This window comes from Haliotis cracherodii, unplaced genomic scaffold, assembly GCF_022045235.1.
Source record: "Haliotis cracherodii isolate W230 unplaced genomic scaffold, xgHalCrac1.p SCAF_1, whole genome shotgun sequence".
In the NCBI taxonomy this organism is placed as follows: Eukaryota; Metazoa; Mollusca; class Gastropoda; order Lepetellida; family Haliotidae; genus Haliotis; species Haliotis cracherodii.
Window position 1 is genome coordinate 22,838,818 of NW_027266264.1, and position 17,703 is coordinate 22,856,520.

Sequence of the window (17,703 nt, forward strand, 5' to 3'; positions counted from 1 at the left end):
GGAAATGACAGTGTTTTGACGACTTGTTTAAAGTGGATTTTGACAGTCCGAGTCAAGTCGGACCACACACAAGCCAAACACAAGTATTTATAAAACGACCGGGTGGGGGAGTGGGGAAGGATTTTGTTTCGTAGGGTGGGGGAGAGTTTATTTCGAGAGGGGCGAAACTGTACCGGTATAAATTCGCCGGGGGGAGATTTTATTCTGGGGGCGAATATATTTCGTGACACCGGCCAAAATTTCTCCTTTGTGCTGGTCCGTTTTGTCAATATAATACAAGACAGTAGGGTGTCAATTGTGTTCTGAAGCTGGGTTGTACTTTCTGCCAAAAGTACAGTATCATCAGCATACAATAATACTAAAAGTTGCACGTAGAGAAATATGTCGTCACTGTTACACTTAAGGGTTTTTCCTTCGGATACGTTTTCTTAAAGAGCAGTGTCCAAGTCGTAAAGGAAAGCAGAAGATGAAATGGGCGATAGATTTTCAGTTGTGTCATGCGACAACTTTACTGTGTCAGAAAATGATTAGGCTATGTAGGTCTATTCACTTTAAGTACATTGACATTATATATTTTGTATGTGGCAACTTGTAATATTATTCATTGTATATTTCGACAATTCAGTGCTATTTCAATATCTTGTAAAAATGTAGCATGGCCATATTAGGCCACCATGTTTCATGTATTAACAATGACGATTTTCAAAATTCACCTAAGGCTTTTTCAACCGCCATTGATAATGTTTCTAACGTCAGCAACGTTAAAGGATTCATAGCGGATAGAATAAAAACACAATAGATAGAGGAAGTCATAAGAACTGCAAGCTATTGGTCGCCACAACGCAGGTATATATTTCAATACAGGTATTATACTTCAATGTGCATGGTCTTATCAGTATGATAGCACCACTACATTTCCCCAGACAGGAACCTTTCAATATGACCACGTATCGGACAATGGTTGCGTAGCATGTTGCTGTATTTGATTTGATTGTAGGTTGTTGTGACCTGCTGAAATATTTTACTTGAATAATCGAGCATATAGATAACGCGTCAAGTTTTTGATGTTATTGGCCTACGCGTTGCAATACATGCATTGTGTCAACATACACACATCGGCGTACACGCTTAACTTAATCGTGAAACGCCTTTCATTTCAGGTGAGTGTTACATGTTTCACACATTTCATGTCGAATTTAGCAAGGTATTACGATTATGCTATCTAGATAGTACGATGTGTTTGATGTGTTAACAAATTAGGAAGATGTTTAATGCAGAACCTCAATATTTAAAGTAAGTGCATACATATTACAGTAGTGACGACACCACACATGGGTGCTTTGATTCCACCGCATCGGTTGACCAGTATGACAGTCTTCAGCAACCCATGCTTATTGAAAAGGCGACTATGTTTGTCGTAAAAGGCGACTAACGGGATTGGGTGGTCAGGCTCGCTGACTTTGTTCATGATACATGTAAGCGTATCCCAACTGCGTGGATCGATGCTCATGATGTCAATCACTTGATTGCCTGGTCCAGACTCGATTATTTAGACCGCCGTCATATAGCTGAGTGCTGCGTTAAACAATAAAAACAAACAAAAACACAGTTATTTGTGTCAGGACGCACCACATCGGTGGTGTCATACGCCAACTTTCTTGTGTCCGGAAATCATCAATCAGCAACATTAATAAATTATACGTAAGCCTTTTCAGTTTTAATACACTGACATTTACCAACTTGTAATATGTATATTTCGACAACTGCGAATTCAGGGCTGTTTCATGATCTTGTGGTAGGCATCCTCATTACCACCAAGGACACCCTGCAGTTAAATTATTTTATTCATAGCGGATAGAATAACATAACACAAAAAAGTCTGTACTCAGAACTGCTGCGCAACTAGTTAGTTGTTGCATGTAGATGGGAAACGCCCACCACACAGGTGTACTTGTGCATGATCATCCAACACTACACTTTCCCAGGATTGATCATTTCAATATCACCACTTCGGACAAGGTTTTCGCTACATCAAATAGTGCATTAAATATCCCACTTGATATTCTATTTCATTTCTTTTCGCCGGTCCTGACCCAGTTTGTAGTATTTGATTTGATTGTAGGCTGTAGTGACCCGCGCTAAACAGTTACTTGTAAAATATACCTACTAAGAAAGTGCTATTGAAAAAAATAATTTGTTACATGTATTTTGTTGCGGTAATCTATTTTTTCTCTATTTTTAAGGAACAATTTGTTTCTCTTCTAACTTATGCAAGGGCTCATATCAAATGGTCGGTCCCCGCAGCAGAAGGAAATAATGAACCTTAAAGCATGTAATATACAAATACGTCAGCATAGTTTCCAATAAATGCTACTCCTAGAATAGCTGTAACCAGACGGAAGACATTTAGAAGATGTTTATCACTCTCACCAGAAAGTATGTTTTCAGACATCGTGATTTTGTTTTTAACTATATTCCGTCTTCAGCATATTACGGCGTGCAACTCGCAATTAACCTATCGTACACCAGACCAGGTGAGTTGAGGTGAAATTGGGTTTAACGTCGCGTCCAAGATTATTGCACTTATATAGCGACGTGCGTGCATGTGTGACTGAAACAATATTCTGTCCCACACAGAATAATAGGCAGCCTGAACAAATTAAGTTTCATTTTCCCATTATTCCTCTACCTGATGTACACTATGCTTCTGTTTCAGTGTTTACAGTCACGATGTCTCTCTTCGGGGTGTGCATGACCTTCAACACATATTACCTTTTGCTGCGGTTATCAAACGTGATATTCATTCAGGAGATGACTCCCGTGGAAGAACAACTAAACTCAGTAGATAAATTCAATTTAACGTCACATTTACTGTGTCCAAACTTCAACTGCAAAAGCAAGGAATGCAGCCTGGACAACAGCATAGGGGCGAGAGTGTGCTCTGGTGTATGCACGGACGGATGGAGAGGATCAACGTGTCAAAACCTTTGTCCACGAAACTGCATCAGATGCACCAAATACTCCGCAGTCTGTAGCAAATGCATGGAACCCTGGTCTGGATTGAAATGCACGTTCCTTGTGGTTAAACAGGGTAACTAACTTCCTGCAGATATCCTATTATCAGTAGTCGTATGATGGTTAGAGGTAGCAGTAGTGGAAGCAGCAGAAGTATTAGTGAATGAAATTTAACGTCGTAAATTCAGCTATGTCCTAAGAGTAGTAGCAGTGGCAGCAGCATATTAACGCCAAATAAGGCTCCTTGGTTAATTGATGTGAAAGGTTACGGGAGATTTGTACCGTGAATTCATTCAACGAATAAAGGTCCACTGTCTCGGGAGTATGTTTCCTTGCAGTACCAATACTACTTCTGTAAGCAATGTCTAAATTTCTGCAAGTATACTATCGGTTTTTAATAATTATTTCCCTTTATTGTACATATACACGTCAACGTAAACTGTAAACAAATCAAATATGATGCAAGTGTATGCTGCCTTATAACTGTTGTCTTATTAGCAATGGGGATTGGTAAGCTAATGGGTGAAGCCTTCGTTAATGATCCCAAATAACAAAATCACATGTTGATGTCTAATACGTTTACAATTAAAATAAAAATACATATGACAGTACAAGGTCGGCAGGAATTGCGTCATATTGTTTGCACACAGGAATGCCATTTCCTCACCAGTCAATTCTGACTACATGAAATTTCCAGTTTACGATGGCAATGCAACTATGTGTAGTGTATGAATGGGGAATTATGAAAAAGCATAATCTGTCTTGAACGAAAATCCAGGACCATCAGCTTGCCCCCTTTAATGTTTTAATGTACACAATGGCTGTATCGAAATGTGTACAAGTGTATTTGAGCCCAAAGTCTCAACTGTTGACAATATTTGTTAAATACTGATGAAATAATAAAAATTAAAACTGTATTAAATGGGTGTATCTTAAACATAAATTGGTAGTGTGTTCTTTCTAGGAGACGATAGTAGGGAGGCTAAAGTGAAGGTACTTCATGGCCGCCGACTGCACAGTATACAACACCATTGTTTGGACGAACATTGCGTGTTCTGTAAGAAAGGTTGGTTTGGGGAGGATTGCTCAGGTGAATGTCCAAACAACTGTTATGATGGCTGCCACAAAGCGGAAGGGTACTGTGACCATAGCTGCAAACAAGGTTTTTATGGTCGACTGTGCAGCGAATCCTGCTCACCACATTGCCGAGAAGGCTGCAATCAGACCACAGCCTACTGTTTTGGAGGATGCGCAAGGGGAGTCTTTGGTCCCCGATGTACACAGACCTGCATTACCACTTGTGACAATGGTGTCTGCGACAGAAGAAGCGGGAAATGTACTGAAACAACGACAGGTGATCTTAATTTGTTATGCTCTTAATGTTCATTTTAGGGACCGATCATTTGATAATCAGGTGGTGAAGTGGGGATGGATATATATATATATATACACACACACACACACACACACACACACACACACACACACACACACACACACATACACACACACACACACACTAAAGTCAAAAGATGAGTTGTATATATATAACAGGGAAATTATACATTTGAATTGTGACAAGTCAGCCCTTTCCTTAATTGTCCAGAATAGAAATTCAAGTTAATTCATCGATCGATCGATCAATCTGAATGGGTAGCCAATCGATTAAAAAATTACGTCCTTCTATACGTTCGAAAAACTATCTGCATGCGTTACCTTCATAATATGTGCGGAACGTTACCAAACTAATTATTAGAAACTGGAGAAAAGACAGATAATTAACGGTGTCTCATTGCATAAACGTGTCAAGGATGAGTGGGAGAGGGCGATTAGATACGCCCGGCGTAAATCATGGTTACCAGACATGTAATGTGACGTGTTCCTTTCTCAGAAACATCACATATGAAGGAGGAATGCCCGAAAGGATTTTACGGGCCCTACTGTGAAAACAAACTGCCAAGTATTCCTCTATGTGAGTATACATGTCGGAACGACTTTTCAACGTTACCAGCCGCAAATATGTCTCATGTGCTACAATACCCACACAAACAGATTTAGCAATAGCTATTTGACTACACGCATCAAAAGGCACACGTGGGTGAACTACAAGTGGTGCCTGCTATATGGAAACAAAAATTTGATCTGAAATTATTACGAGATGACATGTCTGCACGCAAAGATACTTGTGATTACATTCATAGCATGTCAAGAATCCCAGTGCATAACTCAAACCCACAAGCAATGTATATTACTATTGTATTGATGATGATGATGATGATGATGATGATGGATTTTGAAGTGACTGGAATGTATTATCCTCCCCCATCGACTATTGGTTTTACTTAAGTCTTTAATGAATTGCTGGTCAACCCAATTTAGGATGTATTCGAAGGGGCAGGTGATGATTGCGGAACCTATTTCTGTTTGAAGTGGAATATTTCAGGAAGACTCTTTTAGTCCTTTGCATTTCTGTTTGTCACTAAATCCTTTAAGCATTGTGCTAAGCAAAGAGGAAAGTTATCATCCGGGGCCTCCTCAGTACAGATCCCCAATACCCCTTACTCACTTCCTTTACATTGATGACCTTGAATTTCTTGCCAAAGGAGAACCCACACTATAGAAACAGCGTCTCCTCGTGGAGTACCTTTCTAATGATATCGGCATGTCCTCTGGGCTCGTCAAATGCAACATTCTTCATCTGAAACGTGACAAGGTAGAAGAGAGGTCAGTTTATCTGATGGAGTTTTTGACCGTTTCGTAGAAGGTCAGGACTATGCGTACATAGGGATGCAGGTTAGAGACAAACTCCAGAATGCCCATATCAAAGAAAAATATCTGGCTGAAGACAAATGTACAACATCCGGAGTTCAGAGCTGAACGTTCGCAATGAAGTCAAAGTCACAAATACTTATGCTGTACCCGTCCTTACGTATAGTTTCAGTGTTATTATTATGAAGAAAGAAGAAATTCAGTGTATTGACACCCTCACACTAAGAGGCATGTCAGACAATAGATCCCACCACCTCCGCGCTTCCTTCAATCGCTTATATTTACCAATTATAAATGGAGGGCGTGGTTTGATTAATGTAGATGCTTTTCATGATTGTATTGTGCACTTGTGCACATATTTATTTTTCTGATGATCCGCTTGTGAAGCATGTTAAGACTCATGATGAAAACAAAGCATTCCACAGTTTTCTTAAACGCGCCAAGGGTATGGGACATGATCTCAATGTCAATGTTGATATTGTTGATAGTTCTTTACCGCTTGACATACATACATACAAATACTTTCTTACCCAAAGCAACCTCCTATTGCTTGCCAGTAACACATGCATACAACTGGGCCTGGTGCCTAACCTTTAGCCTTTATTGTCATGAAAGCAATCGACAGAATGTAGGACGTTACGCCTTTCCTATGGAAACGGAATATTACGTATATGTACAATACTAGATTGTAGCTCAATATAATTTTACGAGGATTGTTGAATGCATTTGGCGTTAAATACGTCATGTTTCATTTCCAGATATTTTCATTGGCGTCGGCATCGGTCTTGTGCTTGCAGTTCTCTTGTATGTGTGTTACAAACGTATGTATGCCCGTATTAAGAAGAAATAAAGGAACATGTGATCAACATCAATGCTAGTACCACAATACAAATTAGTTCTATCTTTTGTACATGGTTATACTTGTTCTCAGTAAAATGATTTCAACTTTTATTTCATCTCTTTTGTTGTCAATGACAGAATGGATTTTATTGCATCATCTGAACATGTGGTGTGGGGTGGGGTGGGCAGTGGGGGTGGGGATGGATTGGTGACTTTCCATTTAGTTTAATACATTGTATATGCATGACTATTCATACTCGAATAGTATTAATCTGTAGCTTCTCTGAATGAAAAACTGAAGGACATTGGTATCAGATACCTGGCTATTTGAAGATAAATACGGATATAGGTGCAAATAAGTGAATAACTGATCGTGCTATCTACAATTCCGACTGTATTAGTCAGCTGGTGTTATGAATCACTATCAAATAGGAACGATACCAGGTGTTCGCGAAAAGATAAGCGTATCCTGCCCCACCGGTGATATCCGTCACAAACACCTGTAAAGGGAAGTCAAATGTTCAACTGAAAATTGTACGGGAATAGTTATTTTACTGAAAAGACACGCCTCCACATGCCTGCAATCAAACCTTTTGAAATCGTCACTGTGGCGGTGGGGTAGCCGAGTGGTTAAAGCGTTCGCTCGTCACGCCGAAGACCCGGGTTCGATTCCCGACATGGGTACAATGTGTGAAGCTCACTTTTGGTGTCCTACGCCGTGATATTGATGGAATATTGCTAAAAGCGGCGTAAAGCTCACTCACTCATTGAAATCTTCCCTGAGGCCGTGGATGTTGTAACCCTGATCAAACAACTTTTGCGCAAGAACCGTGTGCCGTAGAAAGTACATTCGATTTTTTTCATATTACTGTGTTAATCTTAAACTGAACAAAGTTTTTTGTGAATACTATAGATATCTGCCTCCTAATTTAGAGGTATTTTTGATTAGAAGCGATATTTTTCTCTCTTTAGAAAAGTGACATACAAAAAAAAGAACATATTTTATTTTTCGGACAGTTATGAATGTTTGCACTTATGTCATTTCAGGGAGGGTTGTATCCTCTTTGAGGTATGTACATGTCTAATTCTCCATATATTTAACCAACGAATATTTTCTAAGTTTCCCTTCTCTCTCAGACGTCGATGAGAGATTAGAGACGTAGTTAATATAAGACTCACTAGGTAACATTATCTTGACACTCTCCATTTTTGATAGGTACCTGAACATTGATATGACGGAAATGTCAAGCGACTCGGAGAATGACGACCTGAGCATGTTCGTATACTAGTTATTATGTCCATTTCTTGTCAGCACGACCTTTTATTGCGTATAAAATCAATTTAAAAATGCAGAGAATATCATATATACAGCAGTCTATTTTCGATTTAAAAAATTTAATGATCAGCCAAGTTCATATTTAACATTCAATTAAAATTATTGATTGTAGGTCTGCGTAGGTAAAGTTTCTCATTCAGTACTCATTTAGAATGATGTATTTCATTATTAATCAAGACCATAATACTTTTGAATCGATATATCGATACTACAGTTTCCTATCAATAACACCTCTATTAATTACAGGTCTCTCCACGTCGTCACAGAGAAAAGAAAGCGTGTGACTATACGTTCACGAATTTTAGGAATAACCAAGTAAGTGGAAAATAATCGCCTCCACTGTAACTTAGGGAAAAGGGTCTCTAAGTAAGGACGTACAGAGACCATAAACAGACATGGTCTCTGGGTAGTGTTACACACGGCATAAACCAAACGGATTCCATAACCATAACCTAAGAATAACAGACACAAATACAGCGGAACCTCGTTAATCCGGACGCTTCCGTTAACAGTCCCTTTATATATATCCGCGCGCGTGTGTGTGTGTGTGTGTGTGTGTGTGTGTGTGTGTGTGTGTGTGTGTGTGTGTGTGTGTGTGTGTGTGTGTGTGTGTGTGTGTGTGACAGCGGTCTGTAAATAATCGAGTCTGGAACAGACAATCCATGAGCATCGATCCACGCAACTGAGATACGATGACATGCATCAACCAAGTCAGCAGCCTGACCACCCGATCCCGTTAGTCGTCTCTTACGACAAGTATAGTCGCCTTTTACGGCAAGCATGGGTTGCTGAAGTGTGTGTGTGTGTGTGTGTGTGTGTTGGGGGGGGGGGGGGGGGGGGGGGGGGGGCTCCTTCCAGTTGAGTATCCAAATATGTATTATTCAAAATGTAAGGTAGCAGAATATTCAAACCTATATTACTAGCAATGGGAAGAGAAAGAGTTTAAGTTTATATCAGTAATACACTTCCATCGCGCACGTACTTTTTACGACATTCGTTTATATGTGACTTTCTTGTATCAGATCAATATTTTTGTATTTGTTTAGGAAGAGGCAGCCAACGATATCAACAGCGTAACGCTGTCCTTTTACTAACGAAGTGTACGACGGAAATGTTTCTGTACTGTATCGCCTCGGTGGTCCAGTGGATAGAGCGTTTGCCCGGAGCGCGGAAGGTCGGTGGTTCGATCACCCGGCCGCGTCATTTCAAAAGACGTTAAAAGATATTACTTGTTGGCGACGTTGAAAAAAGAAAAAGAAACATAAATTATAATAACATCAAAAGAAGAATCAGGTTTCTGTTTTCTTTCGTTAAACTTCATAATGAAAGGTTTTATATAAATATTCAATTATGTACGGCCTATTTCATGTAGCGATACAACAGGGTTACTGCGATTATGTAATTATTGCCAAATACCCAGCCTTTCACTAATAGAAGACAGTATTTCTTTATATATGCTATGTTTTCTGAACATATTATTTTAAGAACTTCAAACCTCGGACTATAAGCAAGTGAATTTCGTTAATCATCACCGGGTGACACTTTGGAGGGCTTTGCAAAGAGATTAAAGTAGCAAAATCACTTCATAATTTTAAGAAACACAATCCTTAAATAGCACGCATATTGTTGTTGCCTATACAACCAGTACGACCGCCAGTAGATTAGACTTGGTTGCCAAGTCCTTTTGCAGTCGTGTACCGTTAAAATTAATTACCCTTCGTGGTTCTTAGCAAAATCTATGCGCACCCAGCTTGATCATTTATGCCTTCACATACACCTCGTGCAGTCAAACCAGTTTATAGTAAATGGAGCGTTGGTAAAATCTCGTATATTAAATGATTCATTGACCCTGGCTGGCTTGAAAGCCTCATTACAACGAGTACGCATACTCTGGTCCAACTCACTCCTCAAAACACTTCAGTCTGTTTCATGGAGATTTTGTTTACCTATGAATGGCGTTTTTGAAATAAGGTTCGACCTCGGTCAATTATTTATATAATCTAAATGCTTTCGACATAAATAATCTTCTTTTTTGTCGTTTAACGCCGCATTTCAGGTTTATGACAGCGGTCTGTAAATAATCGAGTCTGGAACAGACAATCCATGAGCATCGATCCACGCAACTGAGATACGATGACATGCATCAACCAAGTCAGCAGCCTGACCACCCGATCCCGTTAGTCGTCTCTTACGACAAGTATAGTCGCCTTTTACGGCAAGCATGGGTTGCTGAAGACCTGTTCTACCCCGGATCTTCACTTGTTGATTGAATGTCATCTATCTGAATTGATGGATCAATGCTCATGACATCAATCAACGGATTGTCTGGTCCAGACTCGATTACGTAGGAGACAGCACGTGGTGAAGGGAACGTACAGGAGACACCACATAGTGAGGGAAACGTACAGGAGACAGCACGTGGTGAAGGGAACGTACAGGAGACACCACATAGTGAGGGGAACGTACAGGAGACAGCACGTGGTGAAGGGAACGTACAGGAGACACCACATAGTGAGGGGAACGTACAGGAGACACCACGTGGTGAAGGGAACGTACAGGGGACACCACGTGGTGAAGGGAACGTACAGGAGACACCATGTGGTGAAGGGAACGTACAGGAGACACCACATAGTGAGGGGAACGTACAGGAAACACCACGTGGTGAAGGGAACATACAGGAGACACCACATAGTGAGGGGAACGTACAGGAGACAGCACGTGGTGAAGGGAACGTACAGGAGACACCACATAGTGAGGGGAACGTACAGGAGACACCACGTGGTGAAGGGAACATACAGGAAACACCATTGGCCGGGGGGGGGGGGGGGGAACAGAAAGGAGACACCACGTGGTTAGGGGAACGTACAGGAGACACCATGTGGTGAGGGGAGCATACAGGAGACACCACGTGGTGAGGGGAACGTACAGGAGACATCATGTGGTTAGTGGAACGTACAGGAGACACCACGTGGTGAGGGTAACGTACAGGAGACACCACGTGGTTAGTGGAACGTACAGGAGACAACACGTGGTGAGGGGAACAAAAAAGAGACACTACGTGGTGAGGGGAACAGAAAAGAGACACTACGTGGTGAGGGGAACAGAAAGGAGACACTACGTGGTGAGGGGAACAGAAAAGAGACACTACGTAGAGAGGGGGACAGAAAGGAGACACCACGTGGTGAGGGGAACAGTAAGGATACACCATGTGGTGAGGGGAACGTACAGGAGACACCATGTGGTTAGTGGAACGTACAGGAGACACCACGTGGTGAGGGGAGCATACAGGAGACATCATGTGGTGAGGGGAACGTACAGGAGACACCATGTGGTGAGGGGAACGTACAGAAGACAGCACGTGGTGAGGGGAACGTACAGGAGACACCACGTGGTGAAGGGAACGTACAGGAGACACCATGTGGTGAGGGGAACGTACAGGAGACACCACGTGGTTAGTGGAACGTACAGAAACACCACGTGATGAAGGGAACGTACAGGAGACAACACGTGGTGAGGGGAACAGAAAAGAGACACTACGTGGTGAGGGGAACAGAAAAGAGACACTACGTGGTGAGGGGAACAGAAAGGAGACACTACGTGGTGAGGGGAACAGAAAAGAGACACTACGTAGAGAGGGGGACAGAAAGGAGACACCACGTAGTGAGGGGAACAGTAAGGAGACACCATGTGGTGAGGGGAACGTACAGGAGACACCATGTGGTTAGTGGAACGTACAGGAGACACCACGTGGTGAGGGGAGCATACAGGAGACATCATGTGGTGAGGGGAACGTACAGGAGACACCATGTGGTGAGGGGAACGTACAGAAGACAGCACGTGGTGAGGGGAACGTACAGGAGACACCACGTGGTGAAGGGAACGTACAGGAGACACCATGTGGTGAGGGGAACGTACAGGAGACACCACGTGGTTAGTGGAACGTACAGAAACACCACGTGATGAAGGGAACGTACAGGAGACACCACGTGGTGAGGGTAACGTACAGGAGACACCACGTGGTGAGGGTAACGTACAGGAGACACCACGTGGTTAGTGGACGTAAAGGAGACACCACGTGGTGGGGGTAACGTACAGGAGACAGCACGTGGTTAGTGGAACGTACAGGAGACAGCACGTGGTGAAGGGAACGTACAGAAGACACCACGTGGTGAGGGGAACAGAAAGGAGACACCACGTGGTGAGGGTAACGTACAGGAGACACCATGTGGTGAGGGTAACGTACAGGAGACACCACGTGGTGAGGGGAACGTACAGGAGACACCACGTGGTGAGGGTAACGTACAGGAGACACCATGTGGTGAGGGGAGCATACAGGAGACACCACGTGGTGAGGGGAACGTACAGGAGACACCACGTGATGAAGGGAACGTACAGGAGACACCACGTGGTGAGGGGAACGTACAGGAGACACCACGTGGTGAGGGGAACGTACAGGAGACACCACGTGGTGATGGGAACGTACAGGAGACACCGCGTGGTGAGGGGAACGTACAGGAGACACCACGTGGTTAGTGGAACGTACAATAGACAACACGTGGTGAGGGGAACGGAAAAGAGACACTACGTGGTGAGGGCAACAGAAAGGAGACACTACGTGGTGAGGGGAACAGAAAGGAGACACCTCGTGGTGAGGGCAACAGAAAGGAGACACCGCGTGGTGAGGGGAACAGAAAGGAGACACTACGTGGTGAGGGGAACAGAAAAGAGACACTACGTGGTGAGGGGAACAGAAAGGAGACACTACGTGGTGAGGGGAACAGAAAGGAGACACCTCGTGGTGAGGGCAACAGAAAGGAGACACTACGTGGTGAGGGGAACAGAAAAGAGACACCACGTGGTGAGGGGAACAGAAAGGAGACACCTCGTGGTGAGGGGAACAGGAACTAGTCATTACGTAGAGAGGGGGACAGAAAGGAGACACCACGTGGTGAGGGGAACAGTAAGGAGACACCATGTGGTGAGGGGAACGTACAAGAGACACCATGTGGTAAGGGGAACGTACAGGAGACACCACACGGTTAGGGGAACATACAGGAGACACCATGTGGTGAGGGGGATATACAGGAGACATCACGTGGTGAGGGGAACAGAAAAGAGACACCACGTTGTGAGGGGAACAAACAGGAGACACCACGTGGTAAGGGGGGCAGAAAGGAGACATCACGTGGTGAGGGGAACAGAAAGGAGACACCACGTGGTGAGGGCAACAGAAAGGAAACACCACGTGGTGAGGGCAACAGAAAGGAGACATCACGTGGTGAGGGCAACAGAAAGGAGACACTAAGTGGTAAGGGGAACAGAAAGGAGACACCACGTGGTGAGTTAAGTCACATCGGCAATATTTCAACTATATCGTGACTAAAACGATTAATACATTAAGGAAACAATAATTTAGACTATATAAAAACCTGTCAGCGAAGGACAGTAAAATTACTAGACTTTTCACAGATATCAATTTTTAAAACTAGTATGTGACCATAAAAAGCCAAAAAACAGAATAATACATTGTAAAAATGGGCTATAGATCGCCAGCAATTGAATTATCTAACCCTAGAGGAGCCTAACAGTATATCCCTTCAAGTTAAAGACATTTGGTGACAGATTTTGTTTTTGTTTGTTTGCCTGTTTGTTTTTAACGCCGCACTCAACAATATTCCATCTATATGACAGCGGTCTGTAAATAACCAGACAATCCAGTGATTGACATCATGAGCGTCGATCCATGCAAAGTGGGATCGATGACATGCATCAATCATGTCAGCGAGCTTGACCACCCGATCCCGTTAGTCGCCTCTTACGACAAGCATAGTCACCTGTTACGGCAACATTGGGTTGCTGAAGACCTGATCGACCCAGGATCTTCACGTGCTGGATATTTGCAGCACTGTTGCGGTGTTATGGAACTCTTTTCCCCTAACGCCTCAGATGCGCCCCTTCAATAACCGTCTTTAAATCACGACTAAAGGCCCATCTCTTTCAACAACATTGACATTTATTGACTGTGTGTTTGTATGCACTTGGAGCATGCCCACCAGGCGTGGAGTTACAAGTGGCCTCATTGTTACTCTCCCACAGGCCTTGTTGACCCCAAGGAAGCGTTGGTAAAATATCGTGTATTACACGATTTGGAGGCAAAGACCAGTCGGGTGAAGGTCACGGCACAGAGAGGACTCGTGTTTTCGGGTTCGGTAGTTAGTGATTTCAAACGTAAAGTCGCATCAGCAGTATTCTAGACATTATGACTAGATCATTTATAGACTTTATATCATATAAAATCCTGTCACCAAAGGACAGTAACACAACCAGTAACATCAATGACATTTAGAATTGATATACATAAGGAGTGAGTGAGTGAGTGAGGTTTTACGCCGCTTTTAGCAATATTCCAGCAATATCACGGCGGGGGACACCAGAAATGGGCTTCACACATTGTACCCATGTCGGGATTCGAACCCGGGTCTTCGGCGTGACGAGCGAACGCTTTAACCACTCGGCTACCAGACCGCCCCGATATACATAAGGAAGAGAATTTATGGATGTCACAATAAAGAAGTTGAAATCCATAAATTCTCTTCCTTAGCCAGTCACACGTCAATAACAGGTTGGAAATAATTAAAGATGCTTATAGACTAGGACACAACATTCAATACGGGCTCTAGATGGCCAGCACCAAAAGGTAGATTACTATACTATGGACCATGGGGACTTACGGTACCTCTGCGACCTGGATGGTACCCCGGCAGGATTTACACCATCTTCTTTACAGCTGGGCAATATAAGCCGAAAATAGACACAAACAAATAATGCACGATTAAAACAGTTGTAGATAAATATGTACTATAAATGCTGTGGTTTTACTGGTCAAAACAAACTTAAGTCCGTTTTTAAGATTGCATTTGTTTACTTTAAACCAGAGATCTATTATATGGTCTCTGTTTAAACTTAGTCGTGTTTGGCGGACATGAGATGAGTGTTTTTGACTGGAACCTGTGCAAAGAAGGTAGAAATGATTAAAAACATCTTTGTGGTGTCTCTTTTTTTACTAGAATGTTTCTTTTTCGATCATTTGTTAACTTAAAGTGTGTCTTTAACATCTGCTAAATGACTTTAAATAGTGAGTGGATGTTGGCATCCAAGAAAACATCCTCATGAGATTGGATGCCTTTTTGTACTAATTGTATAGGCGTGTTTGTTTTCGAGGCAGAACGTATTCAGAACACAATTCCGAATGCCAGGTTTGCCCTAACCATGATCCTTGACTTGTGATCATAGCTTGGGCCTAACATTGAAAACGTGTCCGCGACCTTTGACACGTTGGGCTTGTGACGTTGGGTCTGTAATAAGCTGATACACATCGATAAAGCAACTACAGTATAGACCTCAAATCCAACTAATCCACTCACTCACTCGAGATAAATTGACAGGTGAATATTCCCTCGGTGTCGGCTTGTCGGAAATTTCGATTCCGCAGTACATATGTGCTTTGTGTTGTAAGAATGATGGGTTGCAAAACATGTCCTTAAATATGGAGAAAATAAGTGGTGTTAGTTTGCACAAATAAGATATTCCGATGGATGGCATTCCGTTTGCTGAATTTATGTTTTATATCTCAAAGGCGGTAAGGAGAGAAGAAATGATGTTCAACGCGGCGCTCAAGATTGTTGCACTTACATAGACCGAGACATGCATGCACGTTGGTGGCTGCTTGTACTAGTGCGAACTAATGTTGGTTATAGCGTTGGCCAACTGAGATACCATGCCGCAGTTTAACAGGAATACCCCACTCAGACACACTATACTCACTCCGGGCCGACCAGTCCTTGGTTTAGCCTCTTAATGCCGAGCGCCAGCCAGGGTAACAAGTACCATCTTTTAACGTCTTTTGGTATGACGTAGCCGGAGATAGAACCACCGACCTTCCACTCTCCGAGCAGGCGCTCTATCCACTACGCCACGGAGGCGGTCTTATATTTCAAAACTAACCAAGGGGAAATAATGGAATTGTACCAATATTTCAGAATGTCTAAAGGCCTCTTCATTACATTGTGGTGGATATTTTATCAAATCTGTCATTTCAGAGCTGCATGACATCTAAACCCAAAAAGGAGTAACATCAAAGGAATAATTGTGACTGTTCTTTTGTTAAAATCTAAATTTCCGAAGCGAGGTGGTAAAGAAATTAAGTATCCCGTGAAGACCCGGCTCAGCAGTGGACTTCAGTGACCTATGTTTGTCTCCCTCGAGAATATCCCGGTTAGTATTGGACTCCAGTGACCCATGCTTGTCTCCCCTCGAGAAGATCCGGTTAAGTATTGGTCTTCAGTGACCTATGTTTGTCTCCCCTCGAGAAGATCTGGTTTAGTATTGGACTTCAGCGACCTATGCTTGTCTCCCCTCGAGAAGATCCGGGTTAGTATTGGTCTTCATTGACCTATGTTTGTCTCCCCTCGAGAAGATCCGGGTTAGTATTGGACTTCAGCGACCTATGCTTGTCTCCCCTCGAGAAGATCCGGGTTAGTATTGGTCTTCAGTGACCTATGTTTGTCTCCCCTCGAGAATATCCCGGTTAGTATTGGATTCCAGTGACCCATGCTTGTCTCCCCTCGAGAAGATCCGGTTTAGTTTTGGACTTCAGCGACCTATGCTTGTCTCCCCTCGAGAAGATCCGATTTAGTATTGGTCTTCAGTGACCTATGTTTGTTTCCCCTCGAGAAGATCCGGGTTAGTATTGGACTTCAGCGACCTATGTTTGTCTCCCCTCGAGAAGATCCGGGTTAGCATTGGTCTTTAGCAACCCATGCTCGTCTACCCTCGTGAAATTCCGAGTTAGAAGTGTTATTCAGTAGCCCATGATTGGGTATTCATGTTAAACTGCGGCACTATAAAATCGGCACTAGTACGGACCAGTACAAGCACACACACACACACACACACACGCGCGCGCGCGCGCGCGCGCGCGTACGTCGCTATGAGTGAAATAATCTTGTACGCGACGTTAAACTCAAGTTCACTTCTTTACTACTACCACTATATACTGTCGAGTCCACATAAGCTACCTCACATGCCTATCTCTCGGTAAAACTGGCAAATAAACGGGAAATAGAGATCAATGACTGCTCAGAATGGGTTGGACTCGGCTACTCCCTGTCCATATTTGCAGCGCATAGCTACAGGTGAGACCCGTAAAATAATAGATGACCGCAGATGAAGCAAGCTGGCCAAGGCCTATTCTACCCCGGATCTTCATGGGTCGCACAGTTATTAAGAAGGACTATATGTATGTTTGTTCTACCGCCAGGTGACCATTATGAGAAGTTACTATTGCTGTAAAATGAGACTATGCTTGTCGTAAGAGGCGACTAACGGGAACGGGTGGTCAGGCTCGCTGACTTGGTTGATGCATGTCATCGATCCCAATCCCATGATGTCAATCACTGGAATGTCTGGTCCAGACACGATTGTTTACAGACCGCTGTCATATAGCTGGAGTATTGTGGAATGAGTGATTGTGTGGATCGATGTTCATGATGTCAATCACTGGATTGTCTGGTCAGGAAACGATTATTTACAGACCGCCGTCATATAGCTGGAATATTGTGGAATGAGTGATTGCGTGGATCGATGTTCATGATGTCAATCACTGGATTGTCTGGTCAGGATACGATTATTTACAGACCGCCGTCATAAAGCTGGAATATTGCTGCGTGCGGCGTTACATCAGC

The 17,703-nt window shown here is 43.1% G+C and overlaps 1 protein-coding gene across 1 annotated transcript; it reads left to right on the plus strand.

Moving 5' to 3' along the window:
* The first annotated feature begins 1,107 nt into the window (after positions 1-1,107).
* Positions 1,108-9,131, plus strand: LOC139462111 (multiple epidermal growth factor-like domains protein 11). The gene is made up of 9 exons (XM_071243619.1): positions 1,108-1,160; positions 2,717-3,091; positions 3,980-4,369; positions 4,907-4,987; positions 6,543-6,605; positions 7,672-7,693; positions 7,841-7,900; positions 8,207-8,275; positions 9,007-9,131. Exons 2-9 carry the CDS (start codon positions 2,731-2,733, stop codon positions 9,035-9,037), a joined length of 1,077 nt encoding a protein of 358 aa, XP_071099720.1. The 5' UTR covers positions 1,108-1,160; positions 2,717-2,730; the 3' UTR covers positions 9,038-9,131.
* Positions 9,132-17,703: the final 8,572 nt, after the last annotated feature.

Excerpts from the sequence above, each read along its gene's own strand:
- LOC139462111 (XM_071243619.1), top strand. The coding sequence starts at position 2,731 with ATGTCTCTCTTCGGGGTGTGCATGACCTTCAACACATATTACCTTTTG. Across the intron at positions 4,370-4,906 it reads ATGTACTGAAACAACGACAG|AAACATCACATATGAAGGAG; the intron begins GTGATCTTAATT and ends TTCCTTTCTCAG. Across the intron at positions 7,694-7,840 it reads AGGGTTGTATCCTCTTTGAG|GTACCTGAACATTGATATGA; the intron begins GTATGTACATGT and ends CATTTTTGATAG.